The 22,228-nt window shown below is 35.9% G+C and overlaps 2 protein-coding genes across 2 annotated transcripts in view; one reads left to right on the top strand and one right to left on the bottom strand.

The window, feature by feature from the left end:
- LOC149799049 (acetyl-CoA acetyltransferase, cytosolic-like) overlaps positions 1 to 4,925 on the bottom strand; it is a 59,192-nt gene extending 54,267 nt beyond the window's left edge. Inside the window, exons 1-3 of the mRNA XM_089958021.1 lie at positions 4,822 to 4,925; positions 1,554 to 1,688; positions 637 to 818 (exon numbers count right to left, since the gene is read on the bottom strand). Of these exons, the coding sequence (XP_089814147.1) occupies positions 637 to 818; positions 1,554 to 1,688; positions 4,822 to 4,867 (363 nt within the window). The 5' untranslated portion in view covers positions 4,868 to 4,925. The remainder of the gene's footprint in view (positions 1 to 636; positions 819 to 1,553; positions 1,689 to 4,821) is intronic.
- LOC149799048 (uncharacterized) lies at positions 4,916 to 21,147 on the top strand. Its single transcript, XM_089958022.1, has 5 exons — positions 4,916 to 5,019; positions 5,605 to 5,716; positions 8,860 to 8,927; positions 10,261 to 10,377; positions 21,081 to 21,147. The coding sequence occupies exons 1-5, from the start codon at positions 5,017 to 5,019 to the stop codon at positions 21,099 to 21,101; spliced, it is 321 nt and encodes a 106-aa protein (XP_089814148.1). The 5' UTR covers positions 4,916 to 5,016; the 3' UTR covers positions 21,102 to 21,147.
- Positions 21,148 to 22,228: the final 1,081 nt, after the last annotated feature.

Genomic DNA, 22,228 nt, shown 5'->3' with positions numbered 1-22,228 from the left:
CAGCAGAAGGAGTAATCCACACAATAAATCCAAAAGGAAAATTCCACGAGTCAGTTAGAACACAAAAATGGGTTGGATTTTCTGAGGATAAACAGTACAATGTTATCTAGTACAGCAGCGAAGCTGAAAACTACAGACACCTAGCAGAGCCAAGGAAAGAAAACAGATAAGAGTTATTGCCCTTTGTTTAAAGCGACACAAAAAGATGATTTTTGTCTTTTAGTAGGGCTGTATTTGCAAGGTAACAGGCTAATATTCCTAACATAATGTGATTGGGGAACATATTCAAAGGAGAAATTTCCAGTGAGGAAAATTAATAGTATTTCTGTAAATTACTGCACCAACATGCATCTAAGCCAAGGCAGTACATATGAGATGAGAAAGCCATAACCAAACATCTTCAGCATATGTAATTATGTGCAATTATTCAAACAAGCACAATTTTTTATTAAACTGATGGCGTAAACATGAAGGTATTATCAGCACAAGCAGCAAACATTTCAGAATTGTCAGGATAGGATGTAATTTAGGAAGTGGTGTGTTTCATGATAGGAGAATGCTACATTCTTTTGTATCAGGATAGGGAGAAACTGATTAATGCAATGATATAATCATGCAACCTGAGAACTGATCTACCCTGCTCATGCTCTCCTGGCCACCAGCAACTACAATTCTTGAGTCCCCAGACTTGATTGCTTGGTACCCCATAGCCACAGCTCTCAGGCCTGACCCACACAACATGTTAACACTAGCGGCTGGAACTGTGATGGGGATACCTGCATTGATACTGGCCTGTCGGGCTGGATTCTGACCTTCACCTGAAATAAAATGTCTTCAGCTAAAGCAAATAAATGGTAAAAAAATCTGCAGATCTAACCAGTAAGATAAAAAAAGGCCACTGATGCTAAAACTGAATCAAGTATTCAGAAGTCAATGCAAAGAACTACAACACCAACTATTTACAGCCAATATCTAAAGCATTTCCTTTAGTGATAAAATGTTTATTTCTCTATTATTTTCTTAAGCTTTGAAAACCTAAAACTGCTATTTATATATAACAGCTTGAGTGCACACACAAAAAAAACTATGCACATAAGGTGTCGTTCCCATTTACCCCTGTACTGTTTTCAAGAAAATGAACACAAGATAAGATATGTACAGTCTAGAAAACAAGTGACACAAACAAATTAGTGGAAATAAAGAATATGTGTACAGAGCTGTAATGGAAATAAGAAAACACTGCACAGGTGAAAATGTGTGGATTACACTTAGTTAATGTTTTAACCCTTCAAAAGATCCTTTTGCTTTGTATAAAGCATTTACTACATGTATTATGTATTTCATGGAAAAAATTACTTATATGTGAAGCATTTATTATCATTGTCATCATTATTATTATTATTGCAAGTCTCAATGTGAAACATAATATATAAGACGAAATCAAAAAGTAAATGGGAATAATAAGCTTTGGCTAAACATGAAACTTTCAAGAACACAATCATGTAATATTTAACCATACTCACTAGCTAATCAAATTTCAAGCTGGTAATTACCTGCTGTTAGAACTTGACCTAAAATAACCTCAGACACCATATCTGGTCTCACTTTTGATCTGTTTAGTGCTTCTTTAATACATGTTGAGCCCAAATCATGAGCTGGAAAACTTGACAAAGACCCATTTAGGTTACCTGTAACAAAAATCAGTCACAAGAATTATTTAGTAATTTTTTTTATAAAATGCTGTTCTCTTCATTTATTTAAATCATACAGAGATATTAATGACTAATAATAAAGTATTTTTGTTTATGAAAAAGTCACATATAACTAATCAAGTCATTCAAATTCCATGAATTTTAAATACAGATGAGAGAAATACTTATAACACAGTTGCTATCTTGTAAATGGAAACATTTGGTTTAAACCAATCAGACTCAAGAAGAATCTTATTGAATAATCAAAATGAAATTTCTTACGGATATCTCCAATGCCAGTGATGACGAAATTAGACAATTATGGTTAGACCAATTACAGTTCCTGATTAGGGACATTGCAATGCTGATATATAGAAGGGCACCTGCCAACTCTACCTGCTCAATCAAGTGCATGTCTTTATGATAACATAAAGGGATTTATTTTTATAAGGGGTGGAGAGCATTCAGACCCAATAACTTCTCTTCAAAATAAAGATAAAATATATTTATTATTATTGCAATACTTTAACAGCTGTTTAAATAGAAACTTCAATGCATAACTGTATTATTCATCCAGTAAACTTTAGCCTCTTTCACTGAATCAACTGGTTTTCATATAATGTGTTCAGTATGGAAGGCAGAAAAAACTGAGTCAAAGTGATTTATTCTTCCAAAGCTTACAGATTTTCAAACCATTAATTTAAATTGTTCCATAGTCACAGAACCTTCACCAATCTTTTTGAATCAGACTTAAATTTCTGGAGACAGGTAAAATGTAGCACAACACCCACTTGAGCTATGATTATATGGTGTGTTTACATGTAAGGACACTGACCATGTCAGTAATTAAATTTAAATTGCCAGTTGGTAAAAAATAATTATCCACATAACTGATTTTCTGCACAAAATCAGTGTCTAATCATTGTCTCTTGATGGATGTGCACAGGGGTTGTTTTTGGGCATGGAGTCTTTGTGTAATAATAATGGGGCCACAGCTCCAATGAAAATATGTCCAAGTGAGGCTGACTTCCAATGTTTAGCAATTTACTCTTGAGAAAAGGTTCCTCCCACTGATCTATTTATTTTGGAAAATCAAAGCTTTTAATAAAGAGTATCTGCATATTTTATGCCAAAATGAAAAAGAATTTTTAAAAATATAAAGTTTACAAAAAAGTTTAATTTTAAGCATTTAATCCAATTTCATCAGCATATTTATCCTGCTTAAAGGATAGTCAATATTTAATTAAGGCACATTCAATAAATAAAAATTATGTGATGCGATCAGTTCTGGATGTGTTGTGCATGTTGAATGAGTATTCTCAGTCATAGTTAGAACATTTATTAAACAGAACCGTATAACCAAGCATACCATGAGCTATTCTTGGTCAAAGCTGCTTGACACTATGATTTATAACTTATAAACTGTTTAGCCTTTAAAGAGTACATATTTACTTGGCATTATAAGGGGAGTTAATCTATGCAGTCATAGTGGATTCATGGGTATATCCTTAACCCCATGGAATCTTAACCTGGAAACCACTAACATCCCCAGACAAGGAAGCTGCAATAACTTAGTAGTTAAGGTGTTGGACTTGTGACCAGAATGCTAGAGGTTTGATTCCCACCTTCTGATCAGACTGGATCAATGACTGAATTTGTCAAGTGGTTTGGGTTTTTTAAAAGGAAATTAGTAATTAAATTTGGAAGTGTTCAGGCAGAACACATATTTTGTTTCAATTATTAAAAGTTAAAAATACTAAATTTCTATTTAAAATAAATTTTGAGTAATGTCACTGTATATATACAGTGCCTGAAAACAAGATGTGATAACATAAATGACAAATGTTTCTGGCATTTTAATGTGTCCATATTAGAAACTATGAAACTTTATTTAACCAAAAATATCAAACTTGGTTAAAAATAATCAGCAATTGTAACTGTGGTCAGTGTTTAGTTTCTCCAAATAAATGTATAAGCCTGAATGTGGTTTTCACAAGAAAATGTTCTTCTTAAAGAAAAATATTTTTCTTGCACATAATTAAGTATGTCAATTCTTATATCTAAAACAAATAACTGATGTGCATTGGAGATGTTTATAAGTTGTTCAGAAATGGGGTTATACTTAAACATTAATAAATTCCCACAATGCCTAATTCCTTAGTAAAGTTTCTAATTATCTATAATTCATAAACTAGTCTGATAAATATAATTATAATTTATATTATTAATATTTTACCAACTGTGGGCGTTTCTTTGTTCTATTGCTATTTTATAATTTAAAATAAATAATTTAAATAAAATCATTTGTTATAAATCTTAATGTGTATAATTTTGTTGCCAGGAAATTAAATTATGCTGAAGAATGTTTCTTTAATGAGATGAATAAAAATAAACTAATACAGAATACTGTGTTCTATAGGTTAATCTAGTTTAAGATACATATCATCCCTTTAACTGATTTTGGCATTCCCAGCTTCAAACACATTCCATACAACTGAGCTGTAGGCTAACGGAACTTGAAAACATTCTTCATTTTTTGGGCTTCTGTCAGAATTTGAATTTATTAGAAAAAATACATCGGATTAAGTGAAATGAGACTAAAACAGCATCAATATGGGCCGCCAAGTGTGAGATATTCCTGAAAATTTTACTTCTCGCTCCAATGTTAGTCGACCTAGGAACATGCTACACAATGCAGTTATTTAGGCAGTAAGACGGCGACCTAAAAGGACAAATATCGTGGGAGGCGTCTTAAATTGTAGCCTACAATGTAGGACTAATTGAAATCCTTGAAAGGACTGTGTCTGGTACGGAACTACCTGAAAATTTAGTTCACAACTTTTTTATGTAGATACATTACTTTTATCTTTGTTTCAAATGATAATTATCCACATTCCTAATAATCTCCGGTTATCAAAGGCTAGTTTTTATGCTACAAGAGAGCAAGAAAGAGAAAAAGAAAGAAAAGGGTGAAATTCGTCTGCTGCTTTCCATGCACTGCATGATGCAGTATTATAGGCATCAAATATATATTTAGTCAGACAGTGCATTAAAGTTTAATTGGTATCTATTTAAATAGTTTCAGATAACTATTATTAAAGTGATTTTAGATAGTAAATAAGCAACACACCAACTGCAGTTCGGACGGCAGAGACAACAACCACTTCTTCAGCCATTATGATCAATCGTTTGGTCGACTTCGATCAAAACCGCTTGAATGGACTGGTTTTGATCCTGCTGTAATCAGTTTCTATCAGAGAGAAGTCAAATAATTGCAAACCGATCTACATACTATTGTACTTCCTTTTCCGGAAAAATCTCTAACATGGTAGTAATGCTAAATAAATATCGTTTATCATCTACTCTTTAAATGATATAAGAATCATTTTGATCGATCTAAATAATAACTCAGTTTTGTTTGTTTATAAGGAGAAATAGATTTAATGAAAAAAGTCATTGTTTATTTGAAATAATATAGTACTAACTGGGTCCCCTAGCAGTATTTATTGTCTGTTGAGAATTCCTATAGATACGAATTAAGTTTCTGGGGCTGATAATAGATGTAGGGATGACAAACGTCATCTTTATCCCACACGTCCTCCTTTTTAGGTCATTAAATCCCTTTACAGATACACCCTACTCTCCGGAGTTACCTCTTTTTGAAAGTTCAAGTATGTTGACCTAAATAAGTCCCAGGAATGACCAAAAGGGCTCGTTACAAATAAAATTAGGAGTATCTGTCATTTAATTGAGGACTAGGGATCCAACTTGTAACAGTATAATACAAGGGAAGACGTGAGTCCATGCCCCTTGGAAGTTAAAATCCTGCTACTCTGTCGTAATTTCCAACTACTGACAGTCATAATCAATTTTGTTTTTGCACTTTTATATAGATTTTTATTTTCAACTTCAGGTGAACATACCAAAACAAAGGAAGACCTTTTGCAAAGGCAAAAATTGCAAAAAGCACACTATGCACAAAGTAACTCAGTACAAGGCAGGAAAGGCCTCGCTTTATGCCCAAGGTAAGAATAAATCGGTGGTTTGAGATTTAAGATGTTTGGAAGATCCAGATTAGGCATCAGGAAGGCAAGAGATGCAGTGAATAGGTGAAAAGTGGTGATACATTTGAAATAGCTGATTATGCTTAAAGCTAGCATCAGTTGAGAATGTTTCCAGATATAATAGGATTAAATTCACCATCAAAAGAATAGATGGTGAATTTAATCTTTCTGATAACAATGGCTCTTATATTCCAGATATAAGAGCCATTGTTATCAGAAAGATTAATTTCACCATCTATTCTTTAATTAGGAATCAACTCAATGCCAATTTCTGTTGAGAAGAATAGAAATACTTTGATAGTCTGCATGAACTTTCCTGGTCTTACTGTACAAATAATGGCACTGTATAGCGTGTTCTGATGTCATTTAACATCGGAACAACAAGTAAAATTTTCAGGAATATCTCACACATTTGGCAGCCCATATTGGCACTTTTCTACAAATTAAAGTTATAATGTTCTAGTCAGACTTGACTTACTCTGAGTATTTTTTCTCCAAATTCCCACACAAGCAGATGGGCATGTTTTCAAGTTCCAATGGCTGGAATGTGATGGAAGCAGGGAATACCGAAATCTGTTAAGAATCTTGAACGAAACAAAGCTAAATACTTTCTTCAGTTTTAATGTATTTATTCATATTTATTCGTTTCATTAAAGAAGTATACTTCAACTTAACCCGATTTTGGCATTCCTGGCTTCCATTGCATTCCAGCCAACTGAAATGTAGGCCAGCAAAACTTGAAAATGGGTCCATTTCTTTTGTGAGAATTTGAACTATTAGACAAGACTTAAGAGTAAGTAAAGTCCAACTAAAACATGACTTTACTTTGTAGAAAAGCATCATTATTGGCGACCGCTCCGGTGGCCTAGTGGTTAGAGCGTCCGCCTCGGATGCGGGAGGTCGTGGGTTCGATCCCCGGCCGAGTCATACCAGAGACTTAAAAAATGGTACTAACAGCTGCCTCGCTTGGCGCTCAGCATTAAGAGGTTAGTGTTAGGACTGGTCGGCCTGGTGTCAGGATAATGTGACTGGGTGGGACATCATGCTACATGTCTGCGGCATGATGCCCCAGTGCTAGACATCACTATAAACTGCCACATTGCAGACATCGTAGCGATATGACTGAAAAATTGTTAAAGCTATGTTAAAAATCAAAAATCACATCACATCACATCATTATTGGCTGCTAGTTGTATGATATATTTTGTAAAATTTTGAATTTCATTACGATGTTGGTCGACATCAAAACACACTACACATCGCTGTTTTTTGGGCAGTAAGACCTAGACACCCAAAACATAAATATCAGCGTTGAGGTCTTACATCTAGGACAAGATCTTTCCAGACTTTTTGTTTTAAATGATTATCTTCATGAACAATCTCAATGCATTAATTTTTCATTTTCAATTTTTAGCTCTGCTGGTCTTAACGAGAAGAACTTATGATCTTTTGTCTGTCTGTAGTCCATCTGTCTTTCCATTAGCACAAGTTTGTTACTTCTCCTGAACTACTTTGAAGACTGCAATGAGACAGTGTGTGAGAAAATTTGCTAGCAATTCCTCCTTCATATTATATGTGTCTTCTGATAGAATTCATAATTCAAAGTACTTTGGGTAATGTCAATACATGTTATATAATATTACGACTTTAGACCGATTCTGAAACAAATTTTCCTGTCCGTACCTTAGCCATTGTGTTGCAGTCAAATTCGTGGTTACTTGAAATAGAACCTTGCCACGGTGATGAGAAACTTTTTTTTTTGCAATCAGCAGTGATGTCACCAGTCGGTTTAGGTCGGAAAGTCGACATTATAACATGTCAGTGCTACGATCCTGACAGTTTTCAAAGAGACCACCGGTATCCAATCAGAACTAAGATAGTCAAATTCTGGGGCAGGTTTTTCACGCAGCCAGACATTATTCTGTTACATTCATTGTGAAAGAATCGGTGCATGTTTGGACATTGATGAGAGCATGACATACGGAAGTTGGAAACTCTAGGCTGCACTCCGAGTGCCAAAGTTGTGTAGTCGTTTAAAGGGCGGGAATGGAGTTAAAGGAACTTTGGATGAGTAGAAGTACTTTATAAAATAAAGACTTTTGTTTCACAGATCCCGACCATTGTGGGGGAAACTAGTTTAAGAGAATTTCTGAATTCACACATAGAGATATCCTAGAGGATGATAAGTTCACTGTTACTTGCACTTAAATCACAGCATCAATATTTCACTAATTGAACAATTCAAAAATTTAGTTTCGACGACAATTGTCTCATGAAATGTAGTGGTTTTTCATACATAAAGAAATCTTGTTTGGTAGTGTATGAGCAGTTAGTCTGGTTCCCTGCTTCACTGACTCCTTGTTTCGCAAAATACTATATACACCACTCCAGGAACCAGACTAATCGACAAAACAAAAGCTATGACTTAATACACAAATGTTTTCATGTACAGTATTGGTTGTTGAAACCAGTTGCAATCATGTTTTTGATCATTCAGATGTTGGACATTTTGAAAATAAATATGATTTATACAGAATCATGACTAACTTCATTCGGAGAAAGTGCTTTATTGACAATTATTCTTGATGCAATTATAAAACGAGGATTCAGTCATTAAACAGCCCAGTTCTCCCCTCCCCCAGACCCTGCAGTTCTCTGGATGTATAGCGGATTATTTGGAGGCCCCTCATTAACTCAGGCCCTCGCATAATAATGTGGTCTATGTTTTTTTTACCCTGATTTTATCGAGGAAGGTGTAAATGGTCATATCCTAATGGTATTTTCACCTTATAAAATGGTACTACTCTGACATCAAATATGTCCTCCACAGCAGCTGATTTGAATGTTTTGCTATTAACTAAGCATATCGTGTATGAACACCCGATTAAAAAGAAATGGTCTTGTATTGAATTCCTGGAAATTCTCCCAGTAGGGTGTCATTCTGTTCAAGGAACTCTTTTATTGGTTTTTCTTTTGTGTGTGCAAATTTCAATATACTTGAACAGTTAATCTTTACATACAAACTCCTTTTAGAAAAAGATGTGCATGTAAAAAATTCATCTGTTACTGATTTTTGCAAATATTTCCAAAACTACTCATTTCAGGTAAGAGACGTTACGACAGAAAACAGTGTGGATATGGTGGGCAGACAAAACCTATATTTCACAAGAAGGTAATTTTAATCCCAATTAAGAATCCAGTCTTCAAGGTGAAGGCCATTACTCTGTATTTATAGTTTTCATCACACTTTCCCTTCAGCTCTATAACTTTGAATTCTTAAAGTGATTTGAGATTAAGGGATAAAGCTTGGTGTATTTGTATATCATCGTTGGAAGATGTGTTATGTAGCACATTGGCATTCCTTTCTTCATTGTCAAGGTCACAGCTCAGTATTCTATCACTTGTACGATTCTGCTGTATAACTCTGGAGCCATTTGAGATTATTATATAAGTTTGTCAGGGCCTGAAAATTTTTCTGACTTCCAGGTCGAGAGCTAGTTATCTAAACTGACACTGCTGCAGTGACCTAGTGGTTAGAGCATCCGCCTCAGATGCGGGAGGTCATGGGTTCAATCCGAGGCTGAAAACAAATAAGTAATGTGGAAATTGTTGTTTCTAAGTATGAGAATCACAGTTGGCAGAAATTTTTTACTGGCAAGTGTTGAAAAAACTAACTTTAAAACACTAGCTAAGGAGAGAATCTGGATCTTCATTTTCATATTTTAACACATTTTAAAAAAAGGTTACGTTATAATACTCCTGTTCTGCATTCAGTTTTATTTACTTTTTTTTAATTTTCTTTTGAGACCCAAACTATGACCAGATTGATGTCCTCCTTTTCAGCTTTAAGGGAGACTGCCCAGATTTTCTGATTCCTAAATGCAACCCTACCCTTTTGTATTTTAACCTTTGAAAGCCCTCCTGAACTGAAGTCTAAGAAATTATTTGTTGTGACTAAATATTGTACTTCAGTTTTCCATTTTTCTAATAATCATTTTTTTGTGGAAGTCTGTTACTTGTTAAATCAAACTGAAAAAATTATTGTATCATTTATTAAAGTCAGTTGTATGTCACCAAAATTTGAAGGATAAAAAAAAATAATCCCTCAAAATGTGTTAACTTGATGTTTAAAGTGATATTTTGTATCACTCAGGTATAAATTGGTTAGAATTTGTTTTAATGAAAATATACTATTGTGATGGAGATCATTCCATTGTAAGGCCTCTAAAAGGTTTGCAAATGCATTTTCAAGGCAGACTTCACAATTTAAACTGGATCGGTTGATGAATTGTAATGCTGTTGCAAAACAAGTGCATTTGAAATGTATTTCAAGTGTATTATGGAGTCGTATATATGTCGGGGCTGTATACATGACAGATCCTGCATCAGGACATTTAGGTCACTATGCAGTTGGGGGGTTGGATGGAATATACAATAGAAATGTTTCAATTTGTGATGACAAGCCATTGCAGTTGCTGTAGTTTTGATTTACATTTTACATACAGGCTAAAACAACAAGGAAGATTGTGCTGCGTATGGAATGTTCGGTATGCAAATACAGGAAACAGTTGGCTATAAAGAGGTGCAAGCACTTTGAGCTGGGTGGTGACAAGAAGAGGAAGGTTTGTATTAAAGTCATTTTGTCTGTCTTTTTCAGGATCAAGACCACAATAAAGAATCATTTACTGCACATACAGTGTCTTGTGAATATGATATTGTTTTGATAATGTGCAGCTAAATAGGAGAAATCTAGTTATCTTGGATTCCTGGAAATTCTTTTTGACCAGTCAAGCTTCACTCCCATGGATAGACCTTGCTTTAACTACCAAACAAACTGTAGACATGGAACATTCTTGCATTTATAGAATTTGTCTGCAAAGTATTCATTTGCTATATGTTATGATGGTCTTTATAATAATTCCAGGTATCAAATATCCATATCTTCACAAATGTACAATTTTAGTTGGACCCTCTCACCAAACGTTTAGACCACTCCAATGGCCTATTGGTAAGAGCATCCGCCTCAGATGCGGGAGGTCATGGGTTCGATCCTTGGCCGAGTCATAACAAAGACTTACAAAAATGGTACTAACAGCTGCCTCGCTTGGCGTTCAGCATTAAGAGGTTAGTGTTAGGACTGGACGGCCCGGTGTCAGGATAATGTGACTGTGGGGGACATCATGCTACATGGCTGTGGTATGATGCCCCAGTGCTAGACATCACTATAAACTGCCACATTGCAGACATCGTAGCAATATGACTGAAAAATTGTTAAAGCTACGTTAAAAGTCCAAATCACATCACATCACAACACATCACTCACCAAACATTTACATTTAGTTAAGTCATCTGTAAGAAATATCTTTTTGATTTTTAAATTGCTTTCTTTTGAATTGTTTATGTTGGCAGGTTTCCTTTTCATTCATTCTTTCTGTGACTTGAGGAGAGAGAAAAAAAATAGGCACTTTTAAATGGATATGTAGCTGACACAGAATGGCAATTTCATTTAAAAATTGCATGATCCTGTGAACAAGAAGAGTATTCAGTTAAACCTTCCTGCACATCTGTGCCACTCTGTAGTCTGGATTGGCCTGGTTGCAGGTTGGTAGCTGGGGCCCAGACAGGGACAGTGTTTGTTGTGCAAGGGAAGGAGATAAAAGTTGAGACTTCCTCACTTAGGGCTGAGGTAGGAGCTCTTTCTCAATGTCCAGTGGCCCAGTCCGTCTAGGAAGTCAACAATTCTTAGCTATTAATGACGGCACATGTTTTAGAGATGCTGATAAATGCATAGCAGCATAACCATTGCAGACTTTGCATTCACTGATGTGTTAATGCTGAGACGCACACAAATTTATTTTCCAGTCCTTCTGTTTTTGTTGGAAACTATCACTGCTAAAAAAAAGTGTCTTCTAATAAAATCTTTTAAATCATTGCACCCAAGTGATAGTTTTTCTCCACATATGAAATTTAAGGCAGTTTAATGACCCGAGTCAGATGGCTGGTGCAAATATTGTGTGTGTTGTCAGTTATGTTTTTAAACCCCACTCCACCCCCCTGGAACATGGGGTTGGCTATGTCCATCATGTCATTTTCATTTGTTCATCATACCCATGGTTTCAACTGAATAAATTTTACTGGTTTTCTTGGATTAAAGCCAAATATATTGTGCATAATATTAAAAAAGATCGGAGTATGTATTGTTGTGGCATTTTTTGCTACACTAAATAAATTTTTTCAAGAATAACATGTATGAAGTGCCTTGCAGTTTCATCATGCATTAATCTGTAACTTTTAATGAAAACTTATAAAATCTGGAATGGGGCATTTACATTTCTGAAAAGTTGGATTCTGTTCATTTTCATAATAACCTTCCTGCACATCTGTGCCACTCTGTAGTCTGGATTGGCCCTGGTTGCAGGTCGGTAGCTGGGGCCCAGACAGGGACAGTGTTGGTTGTGCAAGGGAAGGAGATTAAATTGCATACTCCTACGTCGGGGCTGAGGTGGGACCTCTTTCCTAATGTCCAATGATCCAGTCCATCTAGGGAGTCTACATTTATTCTTCCTAGTTAAAAATAATGTATGTTGTAGAGATACTGATTTGTGTGCACAGCAACCCAACCCTTTTCATTCAGAGAATCACAGTTGATTTATGAACTTGGAAAATTTGAAAAAAATATGCCTCTAAACTGCTTACAAGTTTCATAAAATAAATGTTCATGTAAAATTAAGGCAGTATACATTGAGCTGTTTCTGTATATCTCAGATTTCATGGCTCTCCAATTCTGTTATGAATTATCAACATTGGAAGAGTTGTTAGTAAAATCTTTATAACACTATTTTCCAATATCCTCTCTTACATAATGACACATGTTAGAGATCTTGGTTGAACTGTAGCAATTTATGATGAGATAGGAACTAACTCTTTCTCGTCATAAAGCCAAAGTTCAAAGTTGGCTGCTGGGGCTCAGACAGGGACAATGTTGGTTGTGCAAGGGAAGGAGATAAAAGTTGAGACTTCCTTAATTGGGACTGAGGTAGGACCTCTTTCTCAATGTCCAGTCGCCCAGTCCATCTAGGGAGTCTACACTTCTTGGCCATTAAAGACTGGATGTGTTTTAGAGATGCTGATGAATGTGCATAGCAGCGTAGCCGTCGCAGATCTGTGCATTCACTAATCTGTTAATGTTGAGAAACTTCATTCAGAAATTTATTTTCCAGTCCTCTGTTTTTGTTGTAAACTGTCACTGCTACAGTGCTTCTTCTAGTAAAATCTTTTAAACCACTGCATCCAGTTGGCAGTTTTTCTTCACTTATGTTAAATGTCATGGCAATTTAATAACCCAAGTCAAATGACTGGTGCAGATATTTGGTGTATTTCAGTTTTTATTTTACAAAATACCACCCCACTCCACATCCTGGAATATAGGGTTGACCAGGTCCATTATGTCGTGTTCTTTTGTCTGTGATAACTTTTGTATTCCACTTAATTTTGAAAAAGATTGGAGTACATGTTGTGGTGGCATTTTATTGACTACATTAAAAAAGAATGAAAACTTATACCATGTGGCATTTTACATTTCTGAAAAGTTGGATACTGTTAATTTTCATAACCTTCCTGCACATCTGTGCCACTCTGTAGTCTGGATTGGCCTTGGTTGCAGGTCGGTAGCTGGGGCCCAGACATGGACAGTGTTGGTTGTGCAAGGGAAGGAGATTAAATTGCATACTCCTACGTCAGGGCTGAGGTGGGACCTCTTTCCAAATGTCCAATGATCCAGTCCATCTAGGGAGTCTACATTTATTCTTCCTAGTTAAAAATAATGTATGTTGTAGAGATACTGATTTGTGTGCACAGCAACCCAACCCTTTTCATTAAGAGAATCACAGTTGATTTGTGTTCTAGGAAAATTAGACAAAAATATACGTCTAATCTGCTTACAAGTTTCATAAATGTTCATGTAAATATAAGTTAGTATACACTGAGCAGTTTCTGATTTCTTGGCTGTCCAATTCTGTTATGAATTATCAACATTGGAGTTGTTAGTAAAATCTTTATAACACTATTGTTTAATATCCTCTCTTACATAATGACACATGTTAGTGATCATGGTTGAACTGTAGCGATTTATGATTAGATAGGAGCTAACTCTTTATCGTCATAAAGCCAAAGTGGGAACTTGGCTATATGAGGTAATGATCCATTCATTGGTGCAGTGTGCTTGTACTGTTTGCTTTAAATGGATATGTAGCTGATGCAGAATAGCAAATTAAGTTGAGGATTTTATGACCTTGTGATCAGTTAAACCTTCCTGCACATCTGTGCCACTCTGTAGTCTGGATAGGCCCTGGTTGCAGGTCGCTAGCTGGAACTCACACAGGGAGAGTGTTGATTGTGCAAGGGAAGGAAATAAAAAGTTGAAACTTCCTTAATTAGGGCTGAGGTATGACCTCTTTTTCAATTTCCAGTGGCCCATTCCATCTAGTGAGTCGACACTTCTTAGCCATTAAAGACTGGATGTGTTTTAAAGACGCTGATGAATGTGCATAGCAGCATAGCCTTTGCAGTCCTGTACATTCACTGATCTGTTAATGTTGAGAAACTTCATTCTGAAATTTATTTTCCAGTCCTCCTGTTTTTGTTGTAAACTATCACTGCATCTTCTTCAAGTAACGTCTTTTAAACCACTGCATCCAGTTGGCAGTTTTTCTTCACTTATGTTAAATGTCATTTATGACAATTTAATGACCCAATCAAATGACTGGTGGAAATTTTTGGTGTATTGTCATTTTTTAATTTACAAAATCCTACCCAACCCCACATCCTGGAATATAGGGTTGACCAGGTCCATCATGTCGTGTTCATTTGTCCATCTTTTGTATTACACTTGATTTTGATAAAGATTGGAGTATATGTTGTGGTGGCATTTTGTTGACTACATTAAATGAGAACTTTGAAGAATACCACATTGTAAAAAATGTCTTAAAGTTTCTCCATACTTTAGTACATTTAATGAAAACTAGTACCATGTGGCAGTTTACATTTCTGAAAAGCTGGATCCTGTTAATTTTCATAATAACCTTCCTGCACATCTGTGCCACTCTGTAGTCTGGATTGGCCCTGGTTGCAGGTGGGTAGCTGGGGCCCAGACAGGGACAGTGTTGGTTGTGCAAGGGAAGGAGATTAAATTGCATACTCCTACGTCAGGGCTGAGGTGGGACCTCTTTCCTAATGTCCAATGATCCAGTCCATCTAGGGAGTCTACATTTTATTCTTCCTGATTAAAAATAATGTATGTTGTAGAGATACCGATTTGTGTGCACAGCAACCCAACCCTTTTCATTCAGAGAATCACAGTTGATTTATGAACTAGGAAAATTTGTAAAAGTATGCCTCTAAACTGCTTACAAGTTTCATAAAATAAATGTTCATGTAAAATTAAGGCAGCATACATTGAGCTGTTTCTGTATATCTCAAATTTCATGGCTCTCCAATTCTGTTATAAATTATCAACATTGGAAGAGTTGTTAGTAAAATCTTTATAACACTATTGTCCAATATCCTTTCTTACATGACAACACGTGTTAGAGATCGTGGTTGAACTGTAGCTATTTATCATGATAGCAACTCTTTTTTGTCATAAAGTCAAATTAGGAAGTTGGCTATATGAGGTAATGATGCATTCAGCGGTGCAGTGTGTTTGCACTATGTTCACTTTAATTGGATATGTAGCTGATGCAGAAGAGTAAATTAAGTTGAGGATTTTATGACCTTGTGATCAGTTAAACCTTCCTGCACATCTGTGCCACTGCATCCAGTTGGCATTTTTTTTTCACTTGACTGGTGCAGATATTTGGTGTATTGTCAGTTTTTATTTGACAAAATCCTACCCCACCCCACATCCTGGAATATAGGGTTGACCAGGTCCATCATGTCGTGTTCATTTGTTCATCACAACTTTTGTATTACACTTAATTTTGAAAAAGATCGGAATATATGTTGTGGCCGCATTGTGTTGACTACATTAAATAAGAATGAAAACTTAATACCATGTGGCAGCATACATTTCTGAAAAGTTTGATACTGTTAATTTTCATAATAACCTTCCTGCACATCTGTGCCACTCTGTAGTCTGGATTGGCCCTGGTTGCAGGTCGGTAGCTGGGGCCCAGACAGGGACAGTGTTGGTTGTGCAAGGGAAGGAGATTAAATTGCATACTCCTACATCAGGGCTGAGGTGGGACCTCTTTCCTAATGTCCAATGATCCAGTCCATCTAGGGAGTCTACATTTATTCTTCCTGATTAAAAATAATGTATGTTGTAGAGATACTGATTTGTGTGCACAGCAACCCAACCCTTTTCATTCAGAGAATCACAGTTGATTTATGAACTAGGAAAATTAGAAACAATATGCCTCTAAACTGCTTACAGGTTTCATAAAATAAATGTTTGTGTAAAATTAAGGCAGTATACACTGAGCTGTTTCTGTATATCTCAAATTTCATGGCTGTCCAATTCTGTTATAAAATTATCGACATTGGAGTTGTTAGTAAAATGTATAACACTATTGTCCAATATCCTCTCTTACATAATGACAAATGTTAGAGATCGTGGTTGAACTGTAGTGATTTATCATGATAAAAGCTGTTTCTCATCCATGATAGAAGCTAACTGTTTCTCATCCATGACAGAAGCTAACTCTTTCACATCATAGTCAAAGTAGAAGTTGGCTATATGAGGTAATGATGTGTTAAGTGATGTAGTGTGTTTGCACTATGTTCACATTAATTGGATATGTAGCTGATGCAAAATAGTAAATTAAGTTCTCAACGTCCAGTGGCCCAGTCCTTCTAGGGAGTCAACGCTTCTTGGCCATTAAAGACTGGATGTGTTTTAGAGACGCTGATGAATGTGCAAAGCAATGTAGCCATCGCAGACCTGTGCATTCACTAATCTGTTAATGTTGAGAAACTTCATTCAGAAATTTATTTTCCAGTCTTCCTGTTTTTGTTGTAAACTATCACTGCTACGGTGCTTCTTCTTCTAGTAAAATCTTTTAAACCACTGCATCCAGTTGGCAGTTTTTCTTTACTTATGTTAAATGTCATGGCAATTGAATGACCCAAGTCAAATGACTGGTACAGATATTTGGTGTATTGTCAGTTTTTATTTTACAAAATCCTACCCCACCCCACATCCTGGAATATAGGGTTGACCAGGTCCATTATGTCGTGTTCATTTGTCTGTGACAACTTTTGTATTCCACTTAATTTTGAAAAAGATTGGAGTATATGTTGTGGTGGCATTTTGTTGACTACATGAAATAAGAATGAAAACTTACACCATGTGGCATTTTACATTTCTGAAAAGTTGGATACTGTTAATTTTCATAACCTTCCTGCACATCTGTGCCACTCTGTAGTCTGGATTGGCCCTGGTTGCAGGTCGGTAGCTGGGGCCCAGACAGGGACAGTGTTGGTTGTGCAAGGGAAGGAGATTAAATTGCATACTCCTACGTCAGAGCTGAGGTGGGACCTCTTTCCTAATGTCCAATGATCCAGTCCATCTAGGGAGTCTACATTTTATTCTTCCTAGTTAAAAATAATGTATGTTGTAGAGATACCGATTTGTGTGCACAGCAACCGAACCCTTTTCATTCAGAGAATCACAGTTGATTTATGAACTAGGAAAATTTGTAAAAGTATGCCTCTAAACTGCTTACAAGTTTCATAAAATAAATGTTCATGTAAAATTAAGGCAGTATACATTGAGCTGTTTCTGTATATCTCAAATTTCTTGGCTCTCCTATTCTGTTATAAATTATGAGCATTGGTGTTAGAGATCATCGTTGAACTGTAGCTATTTGTCATGATAGGAGCTAACTCTTTCTCTTCATAGAGTCAAATTAGGAAGTTGGCTATATGATTTTCTAATGATGCATTCAGTGATGCAGTGCATTTGCACTATGTTCACTTTAAATGGGTATGTAGCTGATGCAAAATAGTAAATTAAGTTGAGGATTTTATGACTTTGTGATCAGTTAAACCTTCCTGCACATCTGTGCCACTCACTAACCTGGATAGGCCCTGGATGCAGTTCGATAGCTGGGGCTCAGACAGGGACAATGTTGGTTGTGCAAGGGAAGGAGATAAAAGCCTTTGCAGACCTGTACATTCACTGATCTGTTAATGTTGAGAAAGTTCATTCAGAAATTTATTTTCCAGTTCTCCTGTTTTTGTTGTAAGCTATCACTGCTACATTGCATCTTCTTCTAGTAACATCTTTTAAACCACTGCATCCAGTTGGCAGTTTTTCTTCACTTAACGTTAAATGTCATTTATGGCAATTTAATAACCCAATCAAATGACTGGTGGAAATTTTTGGTGTATTATCAGTTTTTATTTTACAAATTCCTACCCCACCCCACATGCAGGAATATAGGGTTGACCAGGTCCATCATGTCATGTTCATTTGTTCATCACAACTTTTGTATTACACTTGATTTTGATAAAGATTGGAGTATATGTTGTGGTGGCATTTTGTTGACTACATTAAATAGAACTTCTTAACGTTTCATCATACATTAGTACATTTAATGAAAACTTGTACCATGTGGCAGTTTACATTTCTGAAAAGTTAGATACTGTTAATTTTCATAATAACCTTCCTGCACATCTGTGCCACTCTGTAGTCTGGATTGGCCCTGGTTGCAGGTCGGTAGCTGGGGCCCAGACAGGGACAGTGTTGGTTGTGCAAGGGAAGGAGATTAAATTGCATACTCCTACGTCAGGGCTGAGGTGGGATCTCTTTCCTAATGTCCGATGATCCAGTCCATCTAGGGAGTCTACATTTATTCTTCCTAATTAAAAATAATGTATGTTGCAGAGATACTGATTTGTGTGCACAGCAACCCAACCCATTTCATTCAGAGAATCACAGTTGATTTATGCACTAGGAAAATTAGAAAAAGAATATGCCTCTAAACTGCTTTCAAGTTTCATAAAATAAATGTTCAACTTAATGTAAAATTAAGGCAGTATACATTGAGCTGTTTCTGTTTATCTCAAATTTCATGGCTGTCCAATTCTGTTATAAATTATCAACATTGGAGGAGTTGTTAGTAAAATCTTTATAACACTATTTTCCCATATCCTCTCTTACATAATGACACGTGTTAGAGATCGTTGTTGAACCGTGGCTATTTATCATGATAGAAGCTAACTCTTTCACATCATAGAGTCAAAGTAGGAAGTTGACTATATGAGGTAATGGGGGGCCCCGAGTGGTCTAAAGCGTTCTCCGTTACGGATCACTGCCATCTCACCTCTGTCTGCGCCAGTTCGAGTCTCAGATTCAGCCGATGTAGGTATGTGAGAAAGCATGCCAGTAGCTTCTCGTGGGTCGGTGGTTCTTTCTGGGGTTTTCCCGGGTTCTTCCTCCACCATTAATACTGGCCGCCATATATAGCCTATCGTGTGCTGAAAAATGGCATTAAACCCCACAACAACAACAACAATATGAGGTAATGATGTGTTAAATGATGTAGTGTGTTTGCACTATGTTCACTTTAAATGGATACGTAGCTAATGCAAAATATTAAATTAAGTTTTCAACATCCAGTGGCCCAGTCCATCTAGGGAGTCGACGCTTCTTGGCCATTAAAGACTGGATGTGTTTTAGAGATGCTGATGAATGTGCAAAGCAATGTAGCCATCGCAGACCTGTGCATTCACTAATCTGTTAATGTTGAGAAACTTCATTCAGAAATTTATTTTCCAGTCTTCCTGTTTTTGTTGTAAACTATCACTGCTACAGTGCTTCTTCTTCTAGTAAAATCTTTTAAACCACTGCGTCCAGTTGGCAGTTTTTCTTCACTTATGTTAAATGTCATGGCAATTTAATGACCCAAGTCAAATGACTGGTGCAAATATCTGGTGTATTTTCGGTTTTTATTTGACAAAATTCCACCCCACTCCACATCCTGTAGTGCAAGGGAAGGAGATTTGTGGGTCTAAAATGAAATGGTTACCAATCTAGCTTTCTTTGTGGGCCACCAAGGCAGTCATATTTTGAAATGTTTGCTATTGCATTTTCATCTGGATGGATAGTCATACTGATATAAGGTTTTTACTAAAAGATGTGATGTCTTGAATGACAGTTCTGTTGATTTGATATCCAATATGGCTGCCATTATAGCCATTCTTGAAAATCTTGTTATCGCTACAATTAAAGGGAAAGTCATATCAACACAAGGTTTTGGCCAGAAGACTTGATGTGAAGTCTGGTTGGTCATGAATGAAAACGATGCATCTGACATCCCCTGTGACAACCATGGTGGCCATCTTGAAAATCTAGTTGCTGCTTTTCCTGTATGGTTGATCATTTCACCAAAAGGTTTCATAGCTATCTTGTTGGTCTTAAATGCAAATGGTGTTGCATCATTTATGGCTGCTATCATGACCATCTTGAAGATCTAATTGCTACTCTGCCTGAATGGATAATCAAAAACTTTCTGCCTGATTTATATATACAGCTTGCATATATAAATGACTTGTCTTGTAAATATCCCAAGTCGTCAAAATCCTGTTTAATATGGTTTACTTGCTTTAAATGTCTTAGCATTAAGGAAATTGTAGTTGCAGTCTTTTGATTCAATATGATATCTCCATGTACAATATACACTGTTTTCCATCTAAAATATTAAGCTATATCTTTCCTCCTTGCAGTCCCTTGCCTTTCTTATCATTAGTACTTGAGGATATTCCAGAAGAACATTCTGGAAAGGAATTGGATGGGTTATTTATAAAATAGTTTCAAATGTTGGCATTTTCTGCTACAAGTAATAGGGGTATTTAAGAAGGGATCTTCCAACCTCTGATGTCTGGATTTCTAAACAGCCATATTTAAATGCTTCTAGGAGTTTAGATTCCAAAAGTCTGGTTTTTCTTTAGTGTTGTATGAAGATAACTAGACCTTTCTGCATATCTGCCATTCTGTAATCTGGATAGGACATGGTTGGAGGCCTAGTCATAGGATTTTACATGTATTTCATTTTTTTTCTGGTAAGATTGCTCCCTCTGATGTGGCTACATGGTTATGACTTGTGCCTCGTGATATCATGGGTTGCTTTTTGGTGTAACATTCTTGTTGATCATTTCGTCTAAATTTGTGTATTTTGTTGACCATAATTATCGGATTCTGATCACAATGTCTGCTTTTGTTTGTAACACCAAAACAAAATTATCTTTTCTTGCTGTAACTGTTGTTTAAGTATACAAGACAGATTTTTCCATGCTTAACTGTTTTCTTCATCTTTTTTTTCAGGGCCAGATGATCATGTTCTAAAGTCTCTTGTCAAACCATTGGCTGTAAATAAAGAAAAACAAGAGTACATGTGCACTTGTGTTACATCTCAACCATCATTAATGTGGGGACATAGGTTTTATTTTTGACAAACTTGATTGAGAGGCAGTTGTAGCAGTGGAAGGTTTAATCTTCATAGGGATTATCCATTATGAAAGTGTTACCTTCCAGTGATTAGAATAAGAAATTTCCATTGCATTGCTGTAGTTTTTATATCTTTATAGTTGATAGTTCTGGAAATTTGAATGGCCTTCAAGCTAGAAGGCTTAGTCCAGTTTTGAACAGTTTCTGAGATATGTACATATGTATTGGGCTTTAAAAACACGTCAGCACAATTGTGACGATGGTGTTAGTAAAAGGCAAGATTCTAATAATGTAACAATGAAGAAATGCACACAACTTTTGGAAGATAAAACCTTCCAGTTGTAAAACATGAAATGAGAATTTATTTTTAGGCTGCTTGCCAAATTTGAAGGCAGATAGTTTACAAATTTGAAAGTCCATTATGCCAAGGCAATTTTTATGAAATTCTTTAGTGTTTATTTTTTGAGAAGTCATTTTGAATTTTATTTTTTGTAACTGTCATGACTCTATTGTCTTAAACTAACAGATATAAGCAAAAGCAACAAGTTTTGTATAATTCAACAATTGTTACCATAGAATGCAAAGTGTAAATCTAAAAGGAGCTTCTAGTATTGCAAATAATTCCCAGATAATCCTGAATGTTCCATCACAAGTCCAAAAAAACTTATTAAAAATGGCATGAGTCAAATAGGTTAAAATTCTACCTTAAATCATGGCCAATGGTCAAGCAAAATACATTAAATATACGTAACATATATTATTGCTGTCTAGTTGCTGGTGAATCTGCATAATGTATACACAACTAGAAAGCCCGATGCCATCATACTTATGTCAAATTGGACAGAAAGCACTCGAGTGTAAGGAGCTTTATAATTGGTACAAATGATACTGATCTGCAATTAAATATGGCCACAATCACACAAAAAACTTTTAAAATGTTTGGGGTATTTTAAAACGGAGCTTAACAGCACACAGGCATGGCGAGCTTTAAAGTTTGTGAGACCTAATTTACATTGATCGTATAT

Source organism: Sinohyriopsis cumingii, chromosome 5 (genome assembly GCF_028554795.1).
Source record: "Sinohyriopsis cumingii isolate HCF-2022 chromosome 5, ASM2855479v2, whole genome shotgun sequence".
NCBI classification, from domain to species: domain Eukaryota; kingdom Metazoa; phylum Mollusca; class Bivalvia; order Unionida; family Unionidae; genus Sinohyriopsis; species Sinohyriopsis cumingii.
The sequence above is the reverse complement of the archived record's forward strand: the minus strand, read 5'-3'. Positions and strand labels throughout refer to the sequence as shown.